Below are 16,133 nucleotides of genomic sequence, written 5' to 3'. Positions count from 1 at the left end.
GACCTGTATTTGAAAAAGTAGAAGACACTAAAGAAAGAAATTGAAGAAGAAACAAATAAGTGGAAGCATGTACCGTATTCATGGATAGGAAAAATTAACATCATTAAAATGTCCATACTACCCAAAGCATTTATAGATTCGGTGCAATTCCAATCAAGGTACCAATGGTGTGTTTCACAGAACTAGAACAAATATTTCAAAAATTTATATGGAACCACAAAAGACCCCAAATAGCCAAAGCCATCTTGAGAAAGAAGAACAAAATTGGAAGAATCACACTACCTGATATCAAGCTATAGTACAAGGCTATAATATTCAAAACAGCTTGCTACCGACATAAAAACAGACATATAGATCAATGGAACAGAATAGAGCGCCCAGAAATAAATCTGTACCTTTATAGTTAATTACTATTTGACAAGGAGTCAAAAACATACAATAAATGTTGTTGGGGAAATTGTACATATTTGTGCAAAAAAAATGAAACTAGACCAACTCACACCATATACAAGAATAAACTCAAAATTTATTAAAGACTTAATGTTAAACTTAAAACCATAAAAATCCAAGAAGAAAATAGGCAGTAAAATCTCGGACATTTCTCATAGCAATATTTTTTCTGCTATATCTCCTTGGGTATGGGAAACAAAATAAAAATTAATAAATGGTACTAGATCAAACTAAAAAGTTTTTGTACAGCAAAGGAAATTATTAACAAAATGAAAAGATAACCCACTGAATGGGAGAATATATTTACCGATGCATCTAATAAGGGTTAATATCTAAAATTTGTAAAGAACTTATCAAACTCAACACTAAAAAATTTTAAACATGGACAAAATTTTAAACATGGACACTTCTCCAAAGAAGACATATAGATGGCCAATAGACATATGAAAAGGTTCTCAACATCACTAGTCATCAGAGAACTGCAAAATAAGACCACTATGAGGTGTCATCACACACCTGTCATAATGGCTATCATCAATCAATAAACAAGTGTTAATGAGGATGTGGAGTAAAGGGAACCCTTATGCACTGTTAGTGGTAATGCAAATTGGTGCAGCCACTGTGAAAAGGAGTGTGGAGTTACCTCAAAAATTTAAAAATGAAACTGCCTTATGATATACTTGTTCCACTTCTGAGAATTTATCTGAAGAAACCCAAGACACTAATTCAAAAGAATATATGCACCCCTATGTTCATTGCAATGTTATTTACAATAGCCAAAATTTGGACACAGCCAAGTGGATAAAGAAGCTATGGCACATTTACACAATGGAGTACTACTTGGCCGTAAAAAAAAAAAAAAAGGAAATCTTATCCTTTGTGATAGCATGGATGGAACTGGAGGGCATTATGCTAAGTGAAATAAGCTAGTCAGAAAAAGACAACTATCATATGATTTCACTCATATGTGGAATCTAATGAACAAAATGAAAACTAACAAGCAAAATAGAGACAGACTCATAGATAGAGGCAGGCTAACAGCTGTCCAAAGGCTGGGGTCTTGCAGGGGGGTGGGGGGGGAAGTGGAGGGATTGAGCAAAAAATAAAATACTCATAGACATGGACAACAGTTTGTTAATTGCTGTAGGGAAAAGGAGTTGGGGAAGGTGTTGGCCAGTATATGGAGTTAAGTGATGATAGAAGGAGACTTGACCTGGTGTGGTGAACCTAATACAGTGTGCAGATGATGTGTTGTGGAATTGTGCACCTGAAACCTGTGTAATTTTGTTAACCAGTGTCACCCCAATAAACTGACTTAAAAGTAGAAAAGAAGGCTATGTTGACTAAAAAATAGTTAATTACACTACAAATATTTGAATTAAATATTTTCTCCTTTGGGAATTGCTAATTGTAGAAAATTAGCAGTTGGTACATGTAGACAAGCTTGCTAAAAATAGGGGGGAAATTAACTATACTCCAACAAAAAGATAGCCTTTCAGGAAGCATCAATTCTATAATATAACAGCCTGAGACAGGTTTGGAGGTTTTAAGCCTGCAGTGTTATCTCTGAGACCTAAAGGAAGCAGAACATAAAAATGAGCTGCTATCAATTTGAAGAAAACCTAAGCTTTGTGATCATGGCTGTTCTCTAAATCTATTAAAGATGTTCAAATTCAGTGTCCTTGGTATCACTGCAGGTTGACCTGAATAGTGAGCAATAAACTTGTGTAGTATAATTCTGGTTTGAAGATATGTGCTTAGGAAGTGAAACCGACAGTCAGTGTTTTGTGTCTGTCTCTAAGCAGACTAACAGCCTATATAAAATGACAGGTGCATTTTTAGGGAAAGAAACCCATAATGTTTTCTTATTTAGTAGGTGACAGTATGTCCCAAGATAACACAAACTTAAGGGTCTGGAACAAGCATGGTTATTAAAGGCTAGCAGTTTCTCAGTTCATACAAATTGAATTCTTTTCATAGGCTGGCAGACTGGAAATCTAGTATAAAGTACTGAAATAAATTAGCATATTGAGTGAATTTATACATTCAAGCTTGTGAGCATTTTGAATTTAAGGAAGGAATTTTATTACTTCTTGAAAGAAAAAAAGGCAATTCTTAAATTCTGTGTTTGATCTCCCTGTTGGAAAGAGCCTATACGATAAATTATATCATTTTGATGATTATCCAAAGACGTGGTTACTATATTGATGGAAATCTTTCTCTCTCCTTTTCTCTTTCTTTTTTCAGAATTACTGATTTAGGGAATATCAAAAGAAGATTGTACTTATCAACGGTCCATAAAGAACTGTCCTCAACCCCTCTCCATGCAAAAATTCCACTCTTCATGATCAAGCGTAAAATTGTAAGTGTCACATGAACTTTGCTTAAAATATTAAATTTAATTCAGCAAATATTAATTATGTGCCTAGTCCGTGTATAAGGCACTTTGTTAAGTACTATGGTTGTATAAAGGTGAATAAAATTCATACTCTATTTTTCTCACATGAAAATGCTTAAAATCTACTAGTAGACGAATATAATTATTTAAATATCAGAAATATCACCAAAACTGTAATGGGAAGCACAGTCGAAAGGGAAGGTGCTATTGGTACTGTAAAAGGCAGAGAAATCCATCTGATTTCAGGATGAGGAAAGGTTGCATTGAAAGAGATTGCATGCTTGCATTTAGCATGGACTTTGAAGGATTGTAGGATTTCAACAGGTAGAGATGGGAAGCCAGTCATTCCAAGCCAAAGGAACAATTTGGGGCTGGAAAGTAGTACATATTTTGGAGAACAGAGAATGATTGATCATTGTTGCTATATTTTTAAAAAATAGTTTTTAGGAAAAATAAGTCTTATAACAGCCTGGAATAGGTTGAAGATTTTATGCCTGTTATATAACCTCTGAGAGCTAAAGCAGCATATACTGGTAATGTATGCATAGATAAGCAATAGATTATAGATTAAGAGACTTGGGCCTGTTATGACTGACTAGTCTCTCAAACTTCAGTCATTTTAATACCTCTCTCATGACTTCCATGTTTGTGTACTACCTGTTCTAATATGTACTTAATATTTTCCTTTAAATCTACTCACTTTAGGCGGAGGGGGAGGCTTAAATTTATTTTAAAAGACAACTTTAAGCACCTATAGATACAAATGTAAGTAATCGAGGCTCATGAATAATTGGGTAAATATGACACCAACAAAGGAAACTAATAAAGCTTTAATAACTGATCCTAAATAAAAACGATCTGTGAACTCTCAGATAAAGAATTCAAAATATTCATCTTAAAGATATTTAGTGAATGAATTTCAAGAATACATAGACAGAAAACTAAATGAAATTAAGAAGGTAATGTTTGAACAAAACGAGACGTTCAACAAAGAAATAGAAACCTCAAAGAACATCAAACAGAAATCATGCAGCTGAAAAATACAGTAACTAAACTGAAGCATTCAATAGAGAGCTTCAAAAGCAGATTGAACCTTACAGAAGAAAAAAATCAGTGACCTGGGAGATAGGATAATTGAAATTATTCAGTCTGAGGAGTAAAAGGAATGAAAAAGAGTCAAGAAAGCCTATAGGAGTTATGGAACTCAATGAAAGAATATTTGCATTATGGGAATTCCAGAAGGAGAAGAGAAAGATAAAAGGACAGAGACAATGTATTTAAAGCAATAATGTCTGAAAACTTACTAAATTTGGGGCGAGAAATAAACATCCAGTTCCAAGAGGCTCAAAGGATCCGAAATAGGTTGAACCTGAGTAGAGCCTCACAGAAACACATCATAATTAAATTGTCAGAAGTCAACAAAAGAATTTTGAAAACAGCAAGAAAAAATAGAGAAGTTACATTCCAGAGACCCCCTCATAAGACTCAACAGTTTTCTCAACAGAAGTTTTTAATGCCAGAAGAGAATGTGATGACATATTCAAAATATTGAAAAAGAAAACTGTCAACCAAGAATACTTTACCCAGAAAAGCTGCCCTTCAAAAAATGAAAGAGGGATAAAGACTTTTCTAAACAAATAAAAGCTGAGGGAATTCATTACTATGAGACCCATCTTACAAGAAATGCTAAAGGGAGTTCTTTGAGTGGAAATAAAAGACACCAATTAATATCATAAAAACACTAGAAGCCCGGTGCACAAATTTGTGCACCAGTGGGGTCCCTCAGCCTGGCCTGCAGGGATCAGGCCAAAACTAGCTCTCCAACACCCCCCGAGGGGTCCCATATTGTGAGAGGGTGCAAGCCAGACCGAGGGACCCCACCGGTGCAAGATCGGGGCCAGGGAGGGACATGCGGGGAGGAACTGCGGGAGGGCTCCAGGGCATGTCCAGCCCCTCTTCCTCAGTCCTGACAGGCCAGACCCCAGCAGCAAGCTAACCTACCGGTCAGAGCATCTGCCCCCTGGTGGTCACTGCACATCATAGCAACTAGTCAACTGGTCAGCTGTCTGCCCCCTGGTGACCAGTGCATGTCATAGCGACTGGTCGACCAGTCTACTGTCTGCCCCTTGGTGAACAGTGCACGTCATAGCGACTGGTTGACCAGTCTACTATCTGTCCCTTGGTGGTCAGTGCACATCATAGCAAGCAGTTGAGTGGCCTTAGCATATCATTATCATTACACTTCGATTGGTTGAACGGATGACTGGACACGTAGCATATTAGGCTTCTATCATATAGGATAAGAAGGCAGTATTAAACTCACTGGTAAGGGTAAATACATAGTCAGAGTTGGATTCTGTATAGGGTAATGGTGGTGTGTAATTCCTTTAAAACTCTAGTTTAAAGTTCAGAAACAAATGTAGTAAGAACAACTATCACTACAATAATCTGTTATTAGTTACACAGTATAAAAATATGTAAATTATAACATTAATAACCTAAAATGTAAGGGGGATGAGAAGTAAAAGTGTAAAGCTTAGGGATTCTACTGAAGTTATTAGTTTTAAAAAGGGTGCTATAATTTTAAGATGTTTTATGTAAGCCTCATGGTAACCGCAAAAGAAAAACCTGTAGTAAAACAAATAACCCAATGTAAAAATGGCCAAAATACCTTTACAGATATTTTTCAAAGAAGACATATGAAAAGCCAACAGATATATGAAAAGGTGCTCAACATCACTAGTCACTGGGGAAATGTAACTCAAAACCACAATGAGATATCACCTCAAGCCTGTTAGGATGGCCATCATCAAAAAGACAAAAAGAGAGCAAATGCTAGTGAGGATGTAGAAAAAAAAGGAACTCTGTTACACTGTTTGTGGGATTGTAAACTGATACAGCCACTATGGAGAATCCTCAAGAAAATTGAAGATAGTACTACCATATGATCCAGCAGTGTCACTTCTGGGAATATACATAAAGGAAATGAAAATATTAACTTAAAAGATACTTGCATTCCCATGTTCATAGCAGAATTATTTACAATAGCCAAGACATGGAAACAAACTTTATCATCTTTATCCATTGAATGGATAAAGATATTGTGTGTTATATATACATGGAATATTATTCAGCTATTAAAAATGAGGGAATCCTGCCCAGCCGGCTGCCTCAATGGTTGAACGTTGACCTATGAACCAGGAGGTCACGGTTCAATTCCCGGTCAGGGCACATGCCCGGGTTTTGGGCTCCATCCTCAGTGTGAGGTGTGCAGAAGGCAGCCAGTCAATTATTCTCTCTCATCATTGATGTTTCTATCTCTCTCTCCTCCTTTCCTCTCTGAAATTGATAAAAATATATATATTTTAAAAGCGAGGCAATCCTGCTATTTGTAACAATATGGATGGACCTTGAAGGCATTATGCTAAGTGAAATATGTGAGACAGAGAAAGACCAATACCATATGATTTGACTTATATGTGGAATCTAAAATAACAATAACAACAACAAGATTCATAGAAAAAAATAGAGCAAATTTGTTCTTACCAAAGTTAAGGGAGAGGAATTGGAGAAAGGTACAACCTTCCCAATTACAAGATTAGAAAGTATTATGGATGTAATGTATAGCATGATGACTATAATAAATGCTGCTGTGTGATATATAGGAAAGTTGTTAAAAGAATAAATCCTAAGAGTTCTCATCACAAAGAAATTTTTTTTCTTTTTTTGCTTTCTCTTTTAATTTATCTGCATGAAATGATGGATGCTAACTAAACTTATTGCACTAGTCATTTCAAAATATATGTTAAGTCAAACCATTATGCTGTACACCTTAAACTTACAGTGATAGATGTCAGTTATAGCTCAGTAAAACTGGAAAAAAGTAAAAAGGAAAACTTTATATGTCTTACAAATGGAAAACCAATATAAATTTACAAAAATAAAATGTAAGCATCAAAATAAACATACTGAAAACAAAACAATATTTTTTTTTTACTTATAGTAACTCATTTAACCCTTAGATCAGCTGCAGATGGTTATGACTGCCATTTTTCTTTAAAAAAACTGAAGCTCAAATTGATTTAGGCAACTTGCTTAAGGTTGCTGAGCTAGTGAGTGGGAAAGCAAGATCAAATTCCAGCTGTAATTCCTTCTCTACCTTACAGCCTCCTCTTCCCCTTCCGCCCTCCCTCTCACTGATAGCCCTGTGATGGGAATCTTCTGAAGCTCAGAATAGATGCCCAGGTTTGGTTGCACCGGTGGTAGGCCCAAGTGCCTGCCATCTCTGTCCACACAGCCTCACTCTTCAGCCCATTTGGTTTCTAAGGTGCCACACCAGCGGGAGGTGACAACCCTATTGGTGATGGGAACTCTTCTGCTCTCCACTTCCTGTCCTCAGAGTCATTTAATGCCACTCCTGTGTACCAATTAAGATCACTTCACAAATGGTGCATGTTCCACTCTTTGAGAGCCACTGTAGTAGAGAAATGGAAGCCATTTAAACCTTTGGTTTGGAGAGGAAAACACAGGTCTTTATTTTGAGAAAACTAATCTGATAGTGATATTTGGAGTGATTTGAAAGGGGTAGAAAGTAGAGATGAGAAGAACATTTGCAATAATCCAAATCTGGGTTAATGAGGACTAGGGCAGTAGCAGTGAGGAATGGACATGAAGCAACATCAGAAGCATATAAGCAAATGAGCTGTAAGGAGACCTCTTCCTTGTCATGTGGCACATGCTGTGAGAGCAGGAACCAGTTAACCGTGAATCACAGGGGATTGGTCGGAGAAGAGCCTCTGTAGAAGGATGCCTGAGCTGGGCCTTGGAGGAATAGGAGTTAACCAGTTTAAGTGAGGGGAGGGTTCCTAGAAAAGAAGGCAGCATTAAGAGTAATTGCATGATTATACGTTATTATTGACTATATTCCCTCTGCTTTACTTTACATCCCTGTGAATATTTTTATAACTGGTAATTTGTACTTCTTAATCTTTCCACCTTTTTCACCTACCCCCCCAACTCCCTTCCCATCTGGCAACCATAAATTTAAATTTGTTCTCAGTATCTAAGTTTGTTTCTGTTTTGTTTATCGGGTGTAAGGTGTACATGCATACACAAACACACACACACATATACACACACACACACTATGTATACATACATTCATACACACATATATATACACATATATATATACATACATACACATACACACATATATACACACACTATGTATACATACATGCATGCACATATACACACATATATACATACATACACATACATACATACATATACATACATACACACATATATATACACACACATATACACACACACACACACATATACACACACTATGTCGTACACCTGAAACTAATATAATATTGTATGTCAACTATAATTGAAAATTAAATTATAAAAAAAAGAGTAGATGCATGAGATGTGTAGGCAAACCCAATAACTTGGTGTTGCTGAAGACAGATCAGAATCATACGTAAGCTGTAAGGTTGTAGAGGTAAGCAGGGGCAACCCTCTGGCCTTGTATTTCTAGCCGGAAGCCTGGACTTGTATCTTACAGGGGATAGGGAACCAGTGAAAGGCTTGCAGCAGGGCTTCACATGGTCAGATTTGCATTTTAGATAGAACATCACTTTGGAGGGCGGGTGGGAAAGATAAAACTGGAGACCTGCAGGACCAGTTAAAACCACTGCAGCTGTCACAAGAAAGTAAGCTCCATGAGAGCAGCGGTTTTAGTTTCATTTTGTCACTTTTGTATCACCAGTGCCTGTACCAGTAGCTGGTTCCTCCTAGGCACTCAATAAATAATGTAAGTGGATGGATGGATAATGGATGGATGGACGGATGGATGATATATGTGAGTGATGAGGTCCTAAAGTTGGAACAAAGCCGGACACGGACCAAGCCCTAGGTATGGATTATAGCTTCTATTTGCTCTTCAGGTGCTACTTCTTCCAGGAAGCACTTTGTTATTTCCCCTCTGTGGATTGGGTATTTTGAGTATAGCTTATTATTGCCACTCACAAATAATAATTTTCACAACATTTCTTCTCCCTATATTTTAACCATATGTCTTCTTGTCTATATCCCCCTTTAGACTTACAGGCATGTCTTACTTGGTTTTTATCTCTAGTCCCTTTAAGTATGTGACACATAGAAAGTCTCAATAAATGCTTGTTGAGCAAATTGATAAGTCTTAATGTGCCTCTTGACATAGGAGATAAAATAATGAGTTTATCCTGGAGAAATTACGTAAGCTCTTTAAATATTTGGTAAATCCAGAAGTATCTAGAGTACTCAAATAAATATTATGAAATTCAGTTCTAAAAGTTATTCTCATTTCCCCTCAGTTTCCTCTCAATCCAAGAGATGCTATAACAGCAGAGGGTCTTCTCCTTTCCACTGCTAATACAGTTTGTTTCCAATAGCTTTTACTGAATTAAAGCTAAGCCATGTTTTAGGAGAAATTTCTATAGAGAGCTGCAAGGTGATGGAGAGCACTCACCCATTCAAAATACCATCCCTAAGGTCCTCCTGGGTGTTGATGTAGTATTGGCCTCAGTTCTCTGCTTTTTGCCAAAACATCCTTCACTTTTTCCTACTTTTTAGGAACTATAGATATTTTAGTGGTAAACTTTGTAATGCAGAATTTCTAAAGCAATTCAGCTAACATTTATAAGTCAGAAGTTATCAATGTTAAGTCTGCAGAGCAAGCAGTCAGCTGGAGCTGAAGGGCAACTGTACACTTTTAACAGAGCTTTAAGAAATGCAGGTACATCAGCTCCTTCCTGCTTTACTCGTTTAACTTATATGCCTGGGCTCTCTAGGCATATAGTTTGCAACCCTGATTTAGAGGATAATTGCCAAATGGTCCACTTTGACTTGGTTCTTTAGCTAAAGTCTTTACATAGCCAGAGGCCGCAAATAAAGTTAATATTCTTATAGCCACACCAATATAAATACTTATTTATAGTCCACTTACTATTCCAGTTACTATTAAATGTTCAACCTTGCTAATAAAAATTTTTCTTTCTCATGTTATTCTTAATTATGAAGGATTCACTCTACCATTTAAATTACAACAATTTATACTTTTAGCTTTGGTTTTCAATGTGAAGAATAGTTATAAAAATTAATGATCATCAGATTAAACAATGGATGTAGCCACTTAGTCAAGACTCACTGAAATCAATCTTACTACTTCTTTAAAATAATTTCAATTTGTTAGTGATAGTATCTGATGAACATCAATGTCTTGCCACCAAAGTAAGTATTCATGTACAGTAAATTTAATTCCATTTGAATAGAAAGTTCAGGTATGATATATCATTGGGAATGAATCATTCATAGAAGATATAACAATGGTATGATAGATTACAATGCCAAAATCTTTTAGTAACCTTTACCACTCAAATACCCATGTTTGTCATTTAAATAGATAAAACTGCTCTTTAGGAGTTCCACTTTCTTGAATTATAATTCTGATGGAATATCCTGTATCTTTTATTACAAACTGAAAGTGTGGTATAATGTTTTTAAAAATTCCCCTCAAACATCATTTTTTTCCATAGAGCCAGTGATTTAGACATTTTTTAAAACAGTATTTAATTTCTTCAGTGTTATTAAATGAAAAGGTAATGGAGGAGCCAGATTAATTTAGATACAATGTCATTTAGGTATACATTTAAAAAATCCTGCCTGGCTGGGTAACTCAGTTGGTTAAGTTGGTTAAAGTGCCATTCCCATACACCAAGGTTTCAGGTTCAATCCTCAGTCTAGGCTCAATTAATGAATGCATAAATGAATGGAACAACAAAAATCAATATTCCTCTCCCCCCCCCTCTTCCTCCCTCTATAAAATCAATAAATAAAAGAATTTCTTAAAGTCCTGACTAACATTAGGAATAGCATCATGATAGATCCCCTTGGAATTGAATTAGTGTACTCAAACTTCCCTTGGAAGTTTCAACAATATGAACAGCTATAACTCAACAAAGCATTCCCTGGCTCAATGCACAAACATGTCTGAGAGATCTGCGCATTGAAACATCTAAAGGTGGGCCGGGAAGGCAAGAAGGGTGAAAAGCTGAAATGAGCCACAGATGTAGCCCTGCCACCTGGAGCTCACTGCAGGGCTCAGCCTGGATAGGGGAGGAATTAGGTTGTGGCTAGCGCTCCCTTCAGCAGGGAGGAGCAGAGAGATACAGTGAGCATTCCTGCAGGAGTGGACAGTATCAGCTGCAGCTAAGTCCAATGACCTGGGCAGGAACTAAGCACCGAGGTGCAGCCATGGTTGTCTGACAATCAGCATTGCAGACAGATAAACAGCCACAGAGCCTGGTCGCCTCCCCTCACCATTCTGTCCTGTTGCAGAGCACATTATCTGCAAATCCAAGAACTGGTACTGTGGAAACACTTTTTCCCTGAGCAAAGGGAGCATTCTGCAACTAATCCCAGGTTAGGTGGAGGCACATGACGCGGACTCCATGGAGGTCCGAGGTCGCCGTTGCTGGGAGGGCAAAGCTACAAAGGAGGTGGCTGGGTTCCCCAAGTTCACCCCACCCCAGCACATTGAGGCTGCATTAGCGACATATGGCTGTGAGGGACATCACTGGGATTTCACAATTTGGAGCCCCATTGCCCACTACATTCCCCTGCGGGGTGTTCTCCTAGGCCCAGGGCAAATGGATCACACAGGAGGTGCCCACCTTCCCAGGGAACACAACCATTTTCCACCTCCCTGCAGAGATCTGAAAAGCCAGAGAAGTGCAAGAGAGCCAAAAAACAAACAAAAATCTTGTGATTCAACACCAGCTACTGGTCCCAGCATTTTTCAGGAATGAGTATATAGGCTGGTTAGGGTGCGTCTGAAGGGGTAGGAGTAACTGGAGAGTAGTTGGAAGATTAATGAAGCTAAAAGGATAGAAGAACCTGCCAATGTGTGCTGCAAACTCCAAAGAGCAATCGAGCATACCTTCTCCCAATGCCACTCAACCCCACAGCCTCAAAACAGAGGGCTGGAGAAGCACATGTGACTTCCTAAGTAAACTAGCTCTAGTGTTGAAGAGGAAGTAAGGTCTCAGAGAAAAGCCAGGTGTCAGTTATGGTAAGATGTGTAGGACCCTTAGAACAATACAGAGAGCATAAGTACTTTTCAGTAGTAAGGATTTCAGAGGGCACAGTGAAAGGGTGAGTTGAGGATTAGCAAGAGAAAGATGGGCTGCTATTTCAGGAAGAGATAGCTTATTTGATGCGGATGGGAATTAGGAATTAATTGCTGAACAGGTATAATGACAATATTTCCACCAGGAATTTGCCTTTTCTTGGTTCAGCCAAGAACTGCCGCTGGCAGTCCCAACCTCCCCTCCTCAGCTCCCCTCTCTTCATATAGGACTTGTCATGATTGGCTCCTCCTGGGGAAATTGTTTTTAATACAATAGTAATAGGTAATGGCTTCTCCATGTGGATATAAAATTACTATTTCAGTCTCTGCTTGCACATTTAATAAACACAATATGATGGTGATAGAGATTAATAAAGTCATTATAAGCAGATTTTCTTTTGAGAAATTAAAACTAACATGTGAAAATTTATTTTGAAAGGCATAATAAACATCTTAAAACTTTGTTCTTTGTTATCATTTTAGGAGCATGAAAACAGATTGCTAGGTTATGAAATTGTGATTTCTTGTTTGTTGCTTCCTAAAAGGCAATGATGGCTAGAGCTGTGCCCTATTATGACTCAGGCTCTTTCTACCCTAGCAGAATGAATTCAGTTATTTTCAGAGCTTTTGTATAGTAATGGCTTGAGAAATCAAAGCAGTGCTGGGACAACCAAGAGCATGCATTTGAGTGTATGTGTGTATGAGTGCACACATGCATGCATGTGTGTGTGTGTGTGTTTGTGTGTGTTCACAGTGTGCCATCCTTTCATTGGTATAATAAAGCCATATTGCCAAAATATGAGTCAGTAAAAAACAGAAATTCATGCTTTGAATCATTCTTTTACCCTTTGCCAGTCAATTATTTCATGAAAAATTACATTCTGGAAGTAAGTAACATAACTTCTCTTATTAATAAAAAATAAAAATAAATAAAAAACAGCACTGCCTTTTATCTATCACATTGCTGTCTTTCTGGTGCAATCTTTTTAAGGACCCATGATTATAAATATTTAGATCAAGAGCTCTTCCCTGCTGGACTAGAGTTGCACATAAAAATAAAGTGATAACAGACCAAGAAAAAGTCAAAAGCGGGTGTTTTAAGAATGTCTGATATCACCAAGAATAATGAAAATAATATTTTATAAAGATCAACTGTAATTCATATAATCTACCTGTTACTAGTTGAAAGTTTATGCTCTTTACAAAACTTCAGAAAATATACCACAGCATTTGTATGAGTAATGAGTTATTTGTTGAAGCTTATGAAAATTAGAACCTTTATAAATATCAGCTAAACCAAAAATATAATTTGTATGTTTTTCAGGAACTACCTCAATCTGTACTTCTAGTAGATGGATTCACTAAATACATTATGAGTTCCCACTCATTATGGAGTTTGTTGAATGATTATAAAATGAAAGTTTGAAAGTTTGATAGGCATGTATATAATCATGCATGTCTTCATATATTAAATAACACACACACACACACACACACACACATGCATACCATTATTGGTTGAGTATTTTCCACAAACCATGAGTCCAGGCAGAGGGAAAACCAACTTGACTGTGATGGATAAGAAAATTATGTATTGGTAAAGGGCCTGGTTTTCTGAGACTCAGGAGGAGGGGGACACCAATTTCTAACTAGAGCTGGTGGGGTCTGATGGGGTGTTCAGGTGCAGCCAACTGGAGAGTTTATCTTAGCAAGGAAGACAGGCAGGGCCCTGAGAGGAAATGCCCACCATGTTTGCATACCTCCCTGGGTCTGGAAACTCACTGTTCACACCAAACTGAGAAGTCATCTACAAGCATTTCCCAGATGTAGGACGAGTTCGCTTCAAAGAAAATAAAGCAAATAATTAAAACAGCAACTGTTAACTCTAGAAATATAAAAATGTGTATAAGTAAGAAAAGGTAATCATAGAGAATCACTTGGCTCATTTGTACACAATATTTACATAGTCACAAGGAAAACACAGAAAATGGATTTTGAGGGGGGAAGAAAAAGCATGAGATACTTATTTAGGGAGGATAAAGTGGGGGAAGTAGTATGTGTAAGTGAGCTAAGTCTTATCTACCACAATAGGAAGTCAGTAGATAATACCTAAAATCAATAAAGCAAGATGTGTTATATAAAAATAGAAGAAAATTAAGACTTGACAGTATGAATAGAGAAATGGAGAGATGACCTGTACTTCATTTAGTATAAAATTATATATCTACTAGAGGCCCGATGCACGAAATTCGTGCAAGGGGCTCGGCCCTCGCAGCCACACAGCTGCCTCTGCCTTGGCCCTCGCAGCCCTGGCTTCATCCAGAAGGTCATCCAGAAGGACTCGTTTGGCTGTCCAGTCTAATTAGCATATTACGCTTTTATCATTATAGATATATATAAAAGGCTAATATGCAAAGTGTCCCCTCGGAAGTTCAACTGGGAGCTCGAGTTTGCTATGATGTGTGCTGACCACCAGGGGGCAGCGTGGAATGAAGGAAGGCCCCAGCTGGCAGCTGGAAGGCCCCGATCAGCCCTGATCGCTGGCCAGGCCTAGGGACCCTACCTGTGCATGAATTTCATGCACCATGCCTCTAGTATATATACATGCTTACATATGCATATACTAGCACGATATAATTTTTAAAATGTTCTTTAAAAGAAGCCTTTTCTGAACCGCTCCATCCTTCTACCTTGAGCCCCCTATATACTAACTATATGTAATAGATTCCAAATATCTGCCCCCCTTTCCAGACTGGAAGGACTGTCTCATTCATTGCTGCATCCCTGGAGCCAAGCCCAGTGTCTAGCACCTGATAAGTGCTTAGCACCTGTGGGAAAGGGTGGATGAATGCAATTACTGGGACAGTAATCCAGATGAATGATTGGAATTGGGGCATAATTCTAGGAATAAGGACAAACAGTGATAATATTGCTAATGTAATAATAATGCTAATAATTATTACTGCATATCTGGAAACCTGAAGGCCTTCATTCCTATAACCTGGATGTTACCAAGGCATGGTGTTTTTTACCTGTGGCATGCGTACAGATTTGTCCCTTACATTCCACTTACTATGCTAACCTTCTAAGCAGACCCTCCTCTTTATGCTTAAGTGACTGACAGAAACGAGTCTTTCTGTGCCTCTGTCTGTCTTAACTCTACCTCAGCCTTCCCCCATAACCCCTGTGTCACCCTAAAACAGCTCTGCATCATCGTTAGTGAAAACTTCCCAATATTCTGCTTTGTCATATTCTGCTTTTGTCCTAACACTTTACCTTCTGGAGCCCAAGGTTCTCTTCCTGATCTTCCAGCTCCTCCAGAACCTGGCCTCACTGGCCCATCCCACATTACTTCCCACACCTCCCCAGAGTTCACCATCCCACTAATTACACCTCCCCAGAGCTCACCATCCTCATTATTACATCACACTCAGCCCTACCTCCTGTCTTTTATTACTCCAGACTCCCTTTTCCCAAAACGACCAGAGCATACCCATGGCCTGAAAATATAATGTTTCTTTTGAGATATCTACAAAGAAAATCATTTTCATTTATTTAATCAATAATTTGTTGCAATCTCTTCTACTTTTCTGCTATGGAAACAACCTCTCCATATTAAAATTATTCCTAAATAGAATTTGCCTTAAGAAATAACATTTTATTTTCTTTATCAATGAATATAGCTTTTGATTTTATGGATTAATAAAATGAACCTATGTAAACTGTGCTTCTGAACAAATAATGGAAGAGGCTGCTATTTTAAAAGCAGCACAATTATAAATACTGCTTTTGTTTTAATTTCAAAAATTATTTTTCCTGCTTTTCTTCTGCAGTCTTAATTTCTTACTAAATGATTGTTTTCTCCTTTTCTTTAACTCAGTCAGATCACTTAAAGAATTAATTTGATGAAGTATTGAGGGGTCTAATTGTTTAATAGGCAGAAATTAGCCCTTGCCAAGAGCACTTTTAAAACTGGCATATACCAGGCATAATTACAAATTCTTTAGAAGAATCTATTTCTATACAATAGCTTAATTAGTTATTAGTAGACAGCACTGGCCACAATTTAAACCCAGCTTTTAATTTTATCCATGCTTTTTATTT

General features: G+C 37.5%; 1 protein-coding gene and 1 long non-coding RNA gene across 6 annotated transcripts in view; one reads left to right on the top strand and one right to left on the bottom strand.

Annotated features, from left to right (window-relative positions):
* CFAP20DC (CFAP20 domain containing) overlaps nucleotides 1–16,133 on the top strand; it is a 233,053-nt gene that overhangs the window by 85,389 nt on the left and 131,531 nt on the right. For all 5 annotated transcript variants that reach the window (XM_054729890.1, XM_054729894.1, XM_054729895.1 and 2 more), the window contains one exon: nucleotides 2,698–2,812. In XM_054729890.1, the coding sequence (XP_054585865.1) occupies nucleotides 2,698–2,812 (115 nt within the window). The remainder of the gene's footprint in view (nucleotides 1–2,697; nucleotides 2,813–16,133) is intronic.
* On the bottom strand, nucleotides 7,390–15,388 carry LOC114233306 (uncharacterized). The gene is made up of 3 exons (XR_008558910.1): nucleotides 15,306–15,388; nucleotides 13,790–13,869; nucleotides 7,390–7,713 (listed from the first exon to the last, which is right to left on the bottom strand). It is a non-coding gene; the product is annotated as an uncharacterized LOC114233306 (long non-coding RNA).

Source organism: Eptesicus fuscus, chromosome 18, assembly GCF_027574615.1.
Source record: "Eptesicus fuscus isolate TK198812 chromosome 18, DD_ASM_mEF_20220401, whole genome shotgun sequence".
In the NCBI taxonomy this organism is placed as follows: domain Eukaryota; kingdom Metazoa; phylum Chordata; class Mammalia; order Chiroptera; family Vespertilionidae; genus Eptesicus; species Eptesicus fuscus.
The sequence above is the reverse complement of the archived record's forward strand: the minus strand, read 5'-3'. Positions and strand labels throughout refer to the sequence as shown.